At 42.3% G+C, this 15,126-nt stretch overlaps 2 protein-coding genes across 3 annotated transcripts in view; both read right to left on the bottom strand.

Annotated features, from left to right (window-relative positions):
- Window positions 1-12,806, bottom strand: part of NCKAP5L (NCK associated protein 5 like) — a 51,078-nt gene extending 38,272 nt beyond the window's left edge. For both annotated transcript variants that reach the window (XM_070454463.1, XM_070454464.1), the window contains exon 1: window positions 12,718-12,806. The gene's annotated coding sequence lies outside the window, so the exon portion shown is untranslated. The remainder of the gene's footprint in view (window positions 1-12,717) is intronic.
- BCDIN3D (BCDIN3 domain containing RNA methyltransferase) lies at window positions 2,695-13,086 on the bottom strand. The gene is made up of 2 exons (XM_020908200.2): window positions 12,718-13,086; window positions 2,695-9,014 (listed from the first exon to the last, which is right to left on the bottom strand). The coding sequence occupies exons 1-2, from the start codon at window positions 13,069-13,071 to the stop codon at window positions 8,373-8,375; spliced, it is 996 nt and encodes a 331-aa protein (XP_020763859.2). The 5' UTR covers window positions 13,072-13,086; the 3' UTR covers window positions 2,695-8,372.
- Window positions 13,087-15,126: the final 2,040 nt, after the last annotated feature.

Genomic DNA, 15,126 nt, shown 5'->3' with positions numbered 1-15,126 from the left:
AGGTTTTAATTGCAGCATGTGGTGTCTGTTTCAGTTGTGAACTTTTAGTTGTGGTTTGTGGGATCTAGTTCCCTGACCAGGGACTGAATCTGGCCTGCCTGCATTGGGAGCACAGAGTCTTACCCACTGGACCACCAGGGAAGTCCCTACCTTGTTTTTTTAAACAATTGCATAGTAATCTATTTATGGCTGTACCATACTGTTTCCTACTGATGGACATTTATGTTGTTTCCAGCTTTTCACTTTTATCAACCAGCTGTAATGGGTGATATTGTACACACATCCTGACATACTTTCGTGAGTATATTCACAGGATAAATTCCTAGCAGTGGAATTTCTAGGTATGTTCAGTAAACATTTTCGGTAAATACTGACAAATTGCCTTTCAGATTGGTTATAATTTATATTCCCACTAACAAGGTATAAAAATACTTACTTTCCCAAATTCTCACCATCACTGTTTAAGAATTTCGTGAATATTGCTCTAAGTGATGAAAGTATTCCTTCATTTTTATTTGCATGTAATTAATAAGGAATAAGATTAAACAAATTTTCAGGTGTTTATCTGCTGTTATCATTTTCTGTGCATGTCTTTTTCTAATAGATGTATAAGACTTGGTTGTATTATAATGAAATTTGCCCTTTGTCACATGTATTGCAAAGTTTTCCTACTTGGGAGTTTGTCATGTGACTTTATTGGATTTTTTCCCCCTTTGCCTTAGGGAGTTAAATTTATTGATCTTTTTCTCTATGGCTTTTGGAGTCTTGTGTTTAGAAAGTACTCCAATTTTTTAAAATTACCTTTTTTTCTCTAGTATGCTTATGGTTTTCTTTTTACTTTAAATATTTCATCCAGAATCTACTTACATTGGCAAAGAGCATTGTTATTTCTCACTACTGCTCAGAATGACATCTCCATTCCAGACCAGCCAGTCTGTCCTCAGTGAATAAAACATCCATTTCTGTGTACCCTTTCAGAGAGGTTCATTTACTTGGCTTATAGGGCATGCTCCTTTTCCTCTTGTTACCACTGCAAAAGCTATACAGCTCTGTCCCTTAGTAGCCCTGGGGGATTGGTTCCAAGACTCCAACTGATACCAAAATCCATGGATGCTCAAGTCCCTCATATAAAATGTAGTGTTTGCATATAACCTATGTATATCCTCCATTATACTTTAAATCATCCCTAGATTACATGTCATACCTAATATAGTATAAATGCTACATAAATAGTTGTAAATATAATGTAAATTCAAGTTTCACTTCTTGGAACTTTCTGTAATTTTTTCCCCAGATACATTTGATCCATGTTTGGTTAACTCTGTGGATGCAAAACCTACTGTTATGATGATTTTTCCTTTTCTGAAGCTCACCTGATCACATGCTATGTATGAGCCTCTCTTTTATGCCCCTCAACTTTAACATAGGTGCTAAAATAAATCTAATCTTTAGAAGCCTGGGTTTGTTTAACTCAGGAGTCTACAACCCCTGGGCCACAGACCAGATACCAGTCAGTGGTCTGTTAGGAATCCCGCTGCAGAGCAGGAAGTGAGCAGCAGGTGAGCAAGTGAAGCTCCATCTGTATTTACAGCTGCTCCCCATCACTTACATTGCCCTCTGAGCGCCACCTCCTGTCAGACTGGTGGTAATATTAGATTCTCATAGGAGCCCGAACCCTAAGCCTAAAGTCAAGGTGGAATATCCTGAGATTGCCACAAAATAGAAATAAAGTGCACAATACATGTAATGCACTTGAATCATCCCGAAGCCATCACCCCACCCCCACCCTCATCCATGGAAAAATTGTCTTCCACAAAATCAGTCCCTGGTGCCAAAAAGGCTGGTTTAACTGATTTCTGACCACCCCCACTGCCCCCCCCCCCCCCCCCCGGCCATAGCAGCTAAAAGCATGCTGGGTATATGGAAGGAACTTGATAAATTGCTTTTTGATTTGACATAAATGTGTAGCATTAGCCACATGTGGCTAATAAGCATCTGAAATGTGGCTAGTCCAGACTGAGATGAGCTGTAAGTATAAAATACACACTACAGTTTGAAGGCAGTATTAGAAAATAACATATCTCATTAATAATTTTTATTTATATTGACTGCATGTTGAAATGCTAATTCCTGAATATACTGGATTACAGATATATATTTTTAAAGTCTATCCAGGACCATTCTTCATTCTTATTCCTCAGTAAGTCTCTTGTCATATTTGGTATTGGTTCCTAAATTAGGCTATTTTGAGGATAAATAAAGATGATCTTTTCTTGAAGCCAAAGATATTCTTACCATCTCCAAAGGCTCTCCTAGGCCATTATACAATCATTACCCTTTTGGTACTGGGACCTCATCGTTATGAGCACTATTTATACATCTCTTTTGAAACTAACTGCTACAGATTTCAAATACAACAGTTCCTCCCCACAGGTCAGGTAACTGCTCAGCCCATAGAAATGTTAGGAGGTCAGGTTCAGATGCTGAAGCATCTCCCAAAGCTTTTAGTGACTGAAGTTTCCTCAGTTACTCATGTCGATGGAGCCCCAGCCTATTCCTTTGGTCACTGGGCCATTTCCTGCAATCAGGAGTTATTTGGGACAGTTGCCGCTTGGCTTGTAGCCCAGTCTCATTGCAGTCAGAATCCCTGTATTAGTTTCCTATTCTTGCTGTAACAAATCATTGCAAACTCAGTGGTTTAAAAACAACACAAATTTATTCTCTTACAGTTCTGGAGGTCAGAAGTCTAAAATCAAGGTATTGGCAGGGAAGCATTCCTTCTGGAGGCTTCTTGGGGGAATCCACTTCCTTGCCTTTTCTAACTTCATTTCTCGGCTCCCAGTCCTTCCTTACATCACTCGGACTTCTTGCTTCTGTCACTCCACCTACTGTGGTCAAATCTCCCTTTGCCTCCCTCTTATAAGGACAATTATGATTACATTTAGGGCCAACTCTGATAACCGGGATTAATCTCTTGATCTGAAAATCCTTAATCAAGATTCTTACTCAACACATCTGTACACATCTACAAAGTCCTTTTTGCTATGGAAGGTAGCAACCACAGGTCTCAGGGATTGATTAGGATGTGGACATTTCAGAGGACCAATATGGAGCCTGCCACAGCCCCATATATATTTCTTCACCTTGCCTTGGTGAAGGGAGAGAGCATCAGCAGGGTCACAGGGCTGCAAAGTGTTCTTAAATTAAGATCAGCAGAGAAGTAGGTAAACTCACATCTGTAATCACTGCTATCACTGTGCGACTGTCATAACGATCACTCCCTCCCAGCATTGCTTCCTATAAAATGTTCTCTAAGCTGAAGCTACACTCCTATTACTTCCTCATCTTAAAAAACAAATTATTTGAAATAGTAAGATGCATGTTTTCTAGAGACAAGATGTTTTTCTCATAAGCCTTTGATCTAACAGGCATGGTTGTAATCCATAGCATGCTTAGAAGATAACAGCACTCTGGTTTAACCATAACCATATTCTGCCAATTACTTTTATATCGTTTAGCTCATCTGGGCATAGGAAAAAGGTCTGGTTATTTCAGTTGTACAGATGAGTAAACTGAAGCTCAGAGAGGTTAAATGAATTGAATAGGGTGGTCATACAATGAGTTACTGGCAGAGCCTCCTTCCAAACCTGATGTTCTTTCCACTGCACTGTTCCTAGGCCACACTTGATGCCAGATTGCTGAGAAGGATCTGACTTTTGGATTTTAATACATCCTGGAGTAGGCCTTGGAATCCCTACTTCCTCAGCATGAAACCCACTTTTGGAGGTCCTATCCAGAAGTCAAAGCTAGGAGCAGATTGGAAGTTTCAGAAATTCAGGGAAAGGTTATGGATGCTGGCAAGTCAAGAGCACAGTGAGGGTAGTTAGCACTTACGGAGACCTATCAGGGTGTCTATGTTTGCAAAATGTGCTTATTTAACTGGAAGGCGGCAGCAGCAGGGCTACTACTAGGTATTAAACCTAGAATTAGGCCTGATTTCTGTGAGGGAAATTCTAAGAACATCAGGCATAGCTAAGAGTGGCCTGGCTGGGTCTCTTATTCCTAGGTCTGAACACATAATTTGAAGCAGCATAGTAACTCCCAAGCATATGCTCTTTTACACTGTTTTTTGGGAATCTCTTCTCAGTCTTGATTTCTGTGACATTTCAAGGCATAGGAGTCAAGGCCCAGTCTCCACAACTACACTGCCTAGGTTCAAAGCCCAGCTCTGCCACTTACAAGGTGTGTGACCTTGGGAGTCACTTAACTTGTGTATGCTTCAGTTTCCACATCTGCAAAATGAGGATAATAATAGTGTCTATCCCATAGCGTTCAGGATTTAAAAATTTATGTTGTCTGGCACATGGTCCTGTATTATCTTTTTGCTTTTTTTTCCTGTTTCTAACCAGACCTCTTTTGGTTGTTCCTTATTTTCCTCACTCAAAAACTATCAGCAGCCCTCAAACCTAGGATCTTGTCCCCTATTACATCCACCTATTTTTGGAATTTACTACTCATTAAATCTTAATCATTCTATGTGAATGACTTCCAAATTTTTGTATCTAGTCTTTATTTGCTGCTCTCTTCCAAACTATCAATAAAGAAGGCCTTGGAATGAACATCCTATCTCAGATATATATTTGGGAAACATTACTCATGCCAAAGGCTAAGCATATTCTCCTCTCAACTTTCTAGTTTTCCCAGTTTTACAGTATCCTGGATAGTCTTTTGCTCATTCATAGGTCTCCCTTTTCTTCTCAGTACTTGACTTCTGGTGTATTTCTCTTTTGTTCATTCATATCTTCAATCAACAAGTAATTCCTGGCTGCCTACCATGTGTCAGACATTGAGTTAGGGCTATACAAAAATAAGCTGAGCTTGAGGAGCTCAGTCTCCTGGTGGTGAGGAAGAGGCATCAAAACAATTATAGTATGATGAGGTAAACACTGTAATAGAGGCTTCCATGCAAAGTCCTCACTAGAGTATAGTAACAAATGTAAGTACTATAGTAGTTGGGGAAGACTTCTGCGAAAATGTAACATCTGAGCCATCTTTTAGGACAAACAGTTGAACCACACTGCAAAGTGGAAGAGGGGAGAGCAAAGGCAGGCAGGAGTTTGTGCTACGAAGTTCATCTCAGTATGACTGACGTATGGAGGAAAGGCATGAAGACTAGCACTGTCCTACAGAACTTCCGGCAACAATGGGAATATTCTGTATCTGCGCTGTCCAATAATCTAGTCACTAGTCACATATGGCCACTGAACACCCGAAATGTGGCTAGCAGAACTGAGGAGCTGAATTTTAAATTTTATTTCATTTTATTTAATGTAATTAGCAAGCAGCTACCTTATTGAACAGTAGTCGTCAGGCACTGGATAATGGGCAAGACTCTTAAGAACCTGGAAACCACTGAAGATGTACCTGGAAACCTTTGGTAGGCACCAGTCACATGGATGGAATAAGTGGAACTTACATATTATTGGTAGAATTTACTGGGCTGTATTTCAATGTGGGAAGTATAAATGAGGAGAATTAACTGAAATTTGTAGCTTGAGCAATGAGAGGATGCCAACAATTGAGATAGGATTAGGTTTGGAATCAAGGTAGTGAGTTTGCTTTTGGGATATGTTGAATTTGAGGTGCCAGATAACTATCTAGGGAAAAGAGTTAGTTACTCAGTCATGTCCGACTCTTTGTTACCCCATAGACTGTAGCCCACCAGGCTCCTCTGTGGAATTCTCCAGGCAAGAATACTGGAGTGGGTTGCCATTCCCTTCTCCAGGGGATCTTCCTGACCCAGAGACTGAGCCCGGGTCTCCTGCATTGCAGGCAGATTCTTTACCATCTGAGCCATCAAGGGAATGTGACTACAAAACAGGGAAATATTAATCTGGAACTGTGAAGGTGGGGCTTATAACTACTGGGAGTTATCAGCATATAAGCAGTTGTTAAAGGTATTGGAACAGACGAAATCACCCCAAGAAAAATATGTAGAAGAGGACTGGATGGATACTAAGGAACCCCAAGCGTCACAGTGTGGTGTTTCAACTTGCATCAGAATCATATGGGGTACTTGTTAAAAAGATTCCTTATTGTGGATGTATCTAATGCCACAGAATGTATAGTTAAAACTACATTTTATGTTACATTTATTTTACCACAGTAAAAAAAATGCAAAAAAAAAAAAAGTGCCAAAACCCCAAATCAAACCAAAATCTTAAGCCCTATTTCTGACCCGAATCAGTTTCTGGAGATGAATCCAGGAATTCTCGGGTAATTTTTATACAAATTAAAATGTAAACCAATTGCTTAAGGGACAGAGAGAAACTAAGAGATTGGAAGAGAATAAAGGGGGAGAGGTATGACAGAGAAACCAAGGGCGAGTTGTTCAATAAGGAAGGAGTCAATAGTGTTGAATGATTCCATGGCTCAGGAGGAAGACTGAAAGCAGATCTCAGAATATGGTGTTCGAGTGGTCACTGATGAACGGGAGGGGAGGGAGCAGAGGCTTTGGCATCCTTTCTTTCAAGGACTTTGCTCATGTTTGGTGGTGAAGAGATGGAGGGAAAGATTGCCTAAGGTGGAGAGGGAGATAGGACAAAGGAAAAGTTGGTGGTTTTGAAGATGAGAGAGAACTGAACATGTTGGTAGGTGGATAGGAAGGAGTCAATGAGGCCAAAGGACACCAAGAGGATCCTTAATAAAGTACACTTTGGGAGAGGTAGTATAGGCTGGGATCAGGGACTTAGGCAGAGGTTATTTGGATAAAACATTACTGGGTAAGTTAGAAGTGAAAACAAGGGAAGACGAAGGGTTCAAGACTGAGGGCAAGAAAAGACTTCCTGACACCTGAAACAAAAATGGCACTAGGTGGTGGTTAGGGCACCTGCGCAGATTAATGGAGCAGGAATAGAGTCAAGAGCCTGCAGAGGGGAAAAGTCTGGAAGAGTCTCTAGGGTAAAAGTGATCAGAAACAGCAATATAAAAAGACTTGAGATGTAGTATTGGAGTCTAATTGAGATTGGAAATGGCACCTACCATACAATTATCCTGCACAAAATAGAAAAACTGGTTTTCCTAAATGAAGGTTTTGGTTCCATCCTCCTATTATTTAGAGACTGCTCTGGCTCCTGCTCCCTCATGCATAAAGTTCAAATTCCTTAGTAGGAACTTTTCCTAACTTCTCTTTCAAGAGGTCCAACCTCTAATTGGTGGTTCAGACTCTCTTGTTCCCTGTTCCTTCCTCTTATAACATCAACTCTGAAAACAGGATCTAAGGGATTTTTAAACTCATCAATCCAGTCTCCCTTCTTAGCTAGGTGTTTTGTTTTTCCATCTTCTCTCCACCAAATCTGTTTCTACCTTCCACTTTCCCTTGGAATAGACTCATGGGTGTTTTAAAAACTGACACCTGTCAGACATCAGTGACACCTGTTCCACAGCACAGATGCTACAGCCATCCAACTGCATGCTGCATTTTGTGTACGCTTCCCTGCGTATATTCCAATCCCCATAGTGGTATGTGTCTCCATGCTGGTGTGCTTTGGCAGAGGTCCCTGACAAGAAAGTCCTAAATTAACTTCTCACTGTCATGTTTTCTGCTTTGATCTTGGGTGAGATTCTTTTTCTTGAGCTGAAACCTCCAAGGGTAGAGTGGTTAAAGGCAGAAGTTTATTTTCTACTCCAGATTCACAGGGTATTCTCAATCATACTCAAGTTACTTTTATTATATATAATTGTACATACTGTATACAATCCCACTTCATTCATTTGTACCAGATAAAAGTTCTGAGTTCATGATTTAAATCTTTTAAACACTTTGTAAATGTTAGTCAATGTATCTTGGCTAGTACTGTATCTGTGACTGCCATGCTCAGCCTGGGAGTGCTGGAAACTTGACCTGCTCTGGAAAGATATTTTTCCTACCAAAGCTCTCCTTTAGACAGGCTAGTGACTTTTCATTCCAGACTGTATTGTGAGGTTTTGCCTCATAGACAGGATAAGTCTAGAAGAAGCCTGAAGAAGGCAGATCAGATTCAAGTAGCCCAGGGAACAGATACATTCTAAGGCTAACCTTGTCTAAGTTTTCCTAAATAATCACCAAAAGCATCCCCTTCCATATCCCAGAAGCACTTTTTCCAGGTCACCTCCTTCCAGACAGCCCAGGTCATTGCCCCTCAGATATAGTCTCCTCAGGGATCATCCACCAAAATGGGGGACAGTGATTTGTTTAGTTCCATGTCCTGGACATTTACAAAACTTCTGCCAGGTTTGGAGGTTGCCTAACTACCAGGAGTTAAGGAGAGTGAACTTAATTTTTATATAAAAGTCTTTCAATATCTCTATCCTGGTCTTACCACCCTCCCATCTCACTGTCTCCAGAATCTTATTCTGTTCCTTTCTTTTCCTTCTATCAGTGACTCAGGGATCGGATGAGTCTCTGTGGCTTGTTTTGTCCTGAAGAGCAGAAGGCTTCGGTCCCAGTTGGTGTTGCCAAAGCAGCATACTAATTCCATGCCATGGTCCTGGGTCAAGATGTGCACAATCTGACTGGCCATATCACCTTGGATGGCCAGGGAGCGGAAGTGGTCAAAATCATGGAGGCCCAGCTTCCGGAGACGCCTTGCAGCTGCCCGGTAACACTTCCAGGGCTGTGGCTCCACAAGGAGGTAGCGGCATAGGGAAGAAAGGTGGGCCAGGAACTCCCACAGGCCTTGGTCCCCATGGTTCAGGTGAATCCACATGGTTACTGACATGCAGAAGCCAATATCAAAAACTGAGCGTCCAAACTGGCTCAAGAAAGAGCTCAGGAGAACTTTCCGGGTTCTTTGATTCATGAAGTCCAGGGTAATAAAAGTCAAGCCATCAGGAAAAGGGCATTCTTTTTCAGCTCGTTCCACCAGGACAGGATCTATGTCGCAGCAGAGGAGATGGAGTTCTCTTGAGGCATCTGAGCAGGTCTCCCCATCATGTAGGGAAAGGAAATGTTTGTACAGAGCCACACTCAGATCCTAGAGGAATCCAAAAGAGCTTTGTCATTGTAGCTCTTGACCAGTGAATGGAATAGAAACCTGTATCTCTTAGCCTCTCATTGAATCACTTACTCCTGGCTTCATGGGATGTAAGGTTTTTAAACTATAGCCTAAGGAGGTTGCCCCCAAAGTTTTCCACAGAGCAGGCTGTCAGAGTCCTCCAGGGGTCTCAGGCTGTAATGCATCATCTCTATACCTTCCTGACACTGATGGGTTGCATGGTTCAAAGTTATAGCCCAATGGAAAAAAAAGAAAAAGAAAGTTATAGCCCAATGGATGCAGCAAAGGAGTCCAGAGCAGTATTTTCCAGCTTAAGTAACATGCTATCTTTTTTTTTGGGGGGGGGGGGGGTGTAACTCATACCCCAGGGAGAAGTAAAATATTTAAGAGGCATAATAACCATGCTCCCTGCCAGGAAGGTGAGGAAGAGAGCAAGCACCATCTCATAAAAATCTACTTCTCAGACTTGTGGTTGGGAAAGTCTGGATTCCAAAAAGTCCTCATTCAGCCTTCACTCTGCATCTTCAGTTTTACTACATGTCTTACACTTCACCACCCCTTTTTGAGACTCACTCTGCTTTTCTATCCATTATCCCCAAAAGTCACCGCTGACCTCCTTCGAGCCAAATCCAACGGTTTGATTTTCACCACCTTAGCACCTTTTTGACTCTTAAGTCACTATCTCCTTTCTCTAACTTTGACTTCTATAATCATTATAACTGACTCAAATTTGTGTTCTAATCTGTTTTTTTCCAAGGCATTTTTCTATTCACTACCTCATTTGCTCTGTGCAGCAACCCTGTGAGGATAATATATAAGCCCTTTCTGTAGGTGAAGAAAGTGCAGCTGGAAACAACCCAGATGTCCAATAATAGTAGCAGAGATTAAGATGGTATACCAGATAGCAATTAAAAATGAAGGAATTCAGCTCAGTGTAGCAACATGGATGACTCACGAAAACACATAATGCCGAATAAAAAAGCAGGACACAAAAAGAAAATACATGGCAAGCTTCCATTTATATGAAGTTTTAAAATGTATAAAATTAAACTACATTGTTTAGGGATACAAAATTAGTAAGCTATAAAAAAAGCAAGGGAACAATAATAATAAAAGTTGAGCTCTCTGGGTAGAGAAGGGGGTATATGAGCAGGGAAAGGCATATGGGAGACTTCTTGGGTTGCTGACATTTTATTCTTGATACAGACATTAGTCATCAAAGTTTCTGCTTTATAATAATTCATAAAGTGTGAATTTATGTTTTGTGCACTGTTCTCTATGTGTGGTGTAGTTCACACACACAAAAAAAACCCCTGTATTTTAAAAATTATGGTTCAGAGGACAGTCCAATGTCACATGGTTATTATATGGCAAGATTTAGGCAACATTAAGTTATTTACTCCATAACAGGCTTCTCATACATTAATAGGCCTTCACATCACCTAGGGATCTTACTAAAATAAAAATGTTGAATTAGTAGATCTGGGTTGGGAACTGAGATTCTGTATTTCTAATAAGCTTCCAAGTCATGCTGATGCTATAGTTCAAGAACCACATTTTGAGTAGGAAGATTCTATAGTATTCTGCTTAAAAATTTCTTCCTCTCTCTGTATTTATTTCTCTGTTTCCCTCCTGCTAGCTGATCCTGGGTGTACCACATTTAAAAAAAAATCTTTTGACCATGCATGCATGGAATGTGGGACCTTACTTCCTTGACCAGGGATCAAACCCGTGCCCCCTGCATTGGTAGACTCTTAAACCACTGGACCACCAGGGAAGTCCTGGGTGCATTCCATGTTTGATCAGTCATTTTCATCACATCAGTCCCTCCTCTACCATATCTTTTAATACTCTCCATTTTTAATTCCTGAATCTTAGAGTTCCTAGGAAGCTTAAAAAAAAGAAAATACAGACTCAAGGTCTCAATCCCCAAGTTTCTGATTCAGTAGGTCTAGAGTAAGGCCTAGTTTTTAAGATTTAAACAAAGTACCCCCAAAATTATGGCACATCTATACAAAAAAATATTACGAAGCTACTAAAAAAGAATGTAGTGATATGAGTGATCTCCAAATTACTAAACGAAGAGCAAGGTGCAAAACAGTGTGCTATTATTTGTAAAACTAGAAGAGGTGAGATATTTATACACACATAGATGTCTGTGTACACACAGGCCACATACTCGAGAAATTATAAATAGCAGTTGCCATTGTGTACAGGAAGAGGCTTTCCTGGTGGCTCAGACATAAAGAATCTGCCTGCAGTGCAGGAGACCTGAGTTCAGTCCCTGGGTCTAGACGATCCCCTGCAGAAGGAAATGGCCACTCACTCCAGTATTCCTGCCTGGAGAATTCCATGGACAGAGGAGCCTGGTAGGCTACTGTCCACGGTTGCAGACTCGGACACGACTGAGCAACTATCATCATGGGTAGAGGAGGATTTAGGGTCAGGAGTAGAAACTTGCTATGTATCCCTTTGTATTTTGAATTGGGGGGGGGGGTCTTATCAAGTATTAATACAAGCATCTCTTCTTAAGTGCAAAATAATAAACTCCCTAAATATATAGCCAAGTTTAGGAACCACTGCTCTAGTTAACTGCAACTATGTCTTGGCTCCTAACGTGCATGTACAGCACTTTCAACTTTAAAATCTCTTGTGGTTTCCTAATGCCTTTCATGAAACCCAAAATCTGATATCCAGTTTCTCTTTTCCATTGCTTTCCCCCTCTGATTTCATATATCATCACAGTAGAGAAATGTCTGCAAAGGATAGCCAGACACCCATCTCTACTCATTCCAGCTTTTAGCCTGTGTCCAAATGCAACCCCGCCTCCCATTTACCAGCTGTGTCCCTACAGCCCTCAACCTTCTACTAAAGTCTCTTCTGCCTAAGGCCAGAAACAGGGTAAAATTTTCCTTACCCCTTCCCCTCCTGGTCTGGAAATGAGTGACGGTACTAACTTTGTGAAGCATCTGTAATCATAGGGTCGGAATGCCTGCTCCTCTAGGATATCCTAGTGACTACAAATAGGTGCTAGAGAGACACTCCGCTGTTTTGCTTGTGGTCTGACTATAATCATTGTTATGCCTAAGAATACTTTGTGGTAAGAAAATGTGGCAAAGCCTTCCTCTAACAGGATGCTTTATTTTTTTTCTCGATCTTCTCCACTGTACTCAGCCAATTGATTGCTTTTAAAATATCCACTTGGCTCCAGGGTCCATTCTGCACTGTTTCACACTTATCTTAATTTCAGGCATGATTCTGTTACCCCCGGGTCATCTCATCCAGTAAACCAATCCCAACCCTACGCTTCCAAACGTGGGTCTCAGGCAGCCCCCTCTCCTCCAGCAAGCCTCCAGCCACGTTGGACAGGAGGCAACAGCCGGAAGCCCAGGCACTGTAGCCCTTCCCACCCGGGGTTCGGCTGCGATGCTGCAAGTGCGGAGGCGGGGCGCAGGAATTCGAAAGAATTTGAAAATGATTCCTCCCCCAGATTCCTAAAAGAGATGGTGTTAGGAGCCCGGACGTCCCGTAGCAGCGTCAAGGGGTCGAACGCTACACCTTTAAACTCATTTTGGGAACGCTGGGAGAGGTGTAATACCACGCCCAGGACGAAAGCCCAGCGGACTTGAAGGCTGCCAACCTCTCGGCTCAACCGACGTCCGATCCCTCCCCCGGCACTCACCCCGGAGTTACACCCCACGTCGAGTCCCAGGATCGGCCTTGTCTCGGAACTCTGAGGGAAAAGCCGGCGAAGCAGCTCTGGGGGTAGAAGGCGAAGCCGTTGCTCTGGAGGGTGGAAGCGGGAATAATGAGGGAAATTTCCGAACGGGGCTGCCCCGGGTTCCAGAACTCGCGGTTTCTCTTCCGCCGCGGTCTTCTCAACGCCCCCCGTGGCCTGCTCCGTGGACGCCGCCATTAGTCTCCGTCTGGCCTCTGAGTCCCCTCGGAACCGGAAGTCTGGAACCTGCAGGCCGCCCGGGCTCCAGCGCGCCTGCGCTGAAAGGCAAAGGGACCGAGTATAAAGGCGGCCTCCCATGAGCGAGCGCAGGGAATTGGGGGTTTGCGTGGCGTAGTGGTATCCTCGCCATAACCTGGGAGGTGGTTAGTAATATTATTCTGCTTTTTTTGGTGAGACAAGCGCAGAGAGGTTGAGTGACTTGCTCAAGCCAACGGTCTACCCAGAACAAGGCATTTAATGGGATTTGGAAATCTATTTTGGTCCAACTTCCTTCCTTTACAAGTGCATAAAGTGAGACCCAGAAATTAGAAATTACTTGCCCAGGGTCGCACGGGAATATGTGACCCAAAAACTTGCACCCATTCATCCTGTGATTCCAGGAAAGGGTAGCCAGAAACTATGGGTCACTTGAGGTGCCAAAGACCCAGATAGCCCAGCCTGCCACGTGGGTCAGGTGGACAGGGGGCAACTGGAGACTGTGAGCTCTTGAGAGGTAAGGACTGTGTCTTAAGAGCCAGTACATAAGAGTGCGTAACAAACGCTAGACACTTTTCTAAACCTTTTACATGTATTTTTTTAATCCTCACATCAACCCTGTGAGGAAAGAACCATAACTAATACCCCTTTTATATAGATGAGGACATTGAGGGACCGCAGAATTAGTAATTTGTCCAAAATGAAACAGTTAGAAATGATAGCACCAGGATTTGAACCCAAGTACTTTGGTTCTAGAGGTTGTACTTGCAACCATTATGTTATTCTCAGTCTGAATCGTCTTTTTCATTTGCTCACTTGTGTTGTACTCTTTGTGACCCCATGGACTGCAACATGCCAGGCTTCCCTGTCCTTCACAATCTCCCTGAATTTGCTCAGACTCATGTCCATTGAGTGGATGATGCCATCCAACCATCTCATCCTCTGTTGCCTTCTTCTCCTCCTGCCCTCAATCTTCCCCGGCATCAGGGTCTTTTCCAATGAATTGGCTCTTCGCATCAGGTGGCCGAAATATTGGGGCTTCAGCTTCAGCATCAGTCCTTCCAATGAATATTCAGGACTGATTTCCTTTAGGATTGACTGATTTGATCTCTTTGCTGTCCAAGGGACTCTTCAAGAGTCTTCCCCAACACCACAGTTCAAAAGCATCAATTCTTCAGTGCTCAGCCTTCTTTATGGTCCAACTCTCACACCTGTGCATGACTACTGGAAAAACCAGAGCTTTGAGTATACGGATCTTCATCAGCCATGTGATGTCTCTGCTTTTTAATGTATTGTCTTCGTTTGTCATAGCTTTTCTCTCAAGGAGCAAGCATCTTTTAATTTCATAGCTGCAGTCACCATCTGCAGTGATTTTGGAGCCCAAGAAAATAGTCTGTCACTGTTTCCACTGTTTCCCCATCTGTTTGCCATGAAGTGATGGGACTGGATTCATGATCTTAGTTTTTTGTATGTTGAGTTTTAAGCCAGCTTTGTCACCTTTCATCAAAAGACTCTTTTGTTCCTCTTTGTTTTCTGCCATTAGGGTGGTGTCATCTGCATATCTGAGGTTATTGTTATTTCTGCCAGCAATTTTGATTCCAGCTTGTGATTCATCCAGCCTGGCATTTCATATGATGTACTCTGCATATAAGTTAAATAATCAGGGTGGCAATAGACAGCCTTGATGTACTCCTTTCCCAATTTTGTACCAGTCTGTTTTTCCATGTCTGGTTCCAACTGTTGCTTCTTGACCTGCATACAGGTTTCTCAGGAGGCAGGTAAGGTGGTCTGGTATTCCCAACTCTTTAAGAATTTTTCACAGTTTGTTGTGATCCACACAGTCAAAGGCTTTAGTGTAGTCAATGAAGCAGAAGTAGATGTTTTTCTGGAATTCTCTTGCTTTTTCTATGATCCAGTGGATGTTAGCAATTTGATCTCTGGTTCTTCTGCCTTTTCTAAATCCAGCTTGTGTATCTGTAAGTTCTTGGTTCATGTATTGCTGAACCCTAGCTTGGAGGATTTTGAGCACAATCTTGCTAGCATGTGAAATGAGTGCAACTGTATGGTATTTTGAACATTCTTTGGCATTACCCTTCTTTGGGATTGGAATAAAAACTGACCTTTTCCAGTCCTGTGGCCACTGCTTAGTTATCCAAG

Source organism: Odocoileus virginianus, chromosome 24 (assembly GCF_023699985.2).
Source record: "Odocoileus virginianus isolate 20LAN1187 ecotype Illinois chromosome 24, Ovbor_1.2, whole genome shotgun sequence".
Lineage (NCBI taxonomy): Eukaryota > Metazoa > Chordata > Mammalia > Artiodactyla > Cervidae > Odocoileus > Odocoileus virginianus.
Note: the sequence above shows the minus strand (reverse complement) of the source record. Positions and strands in the feature narration are given on the sequence as shown.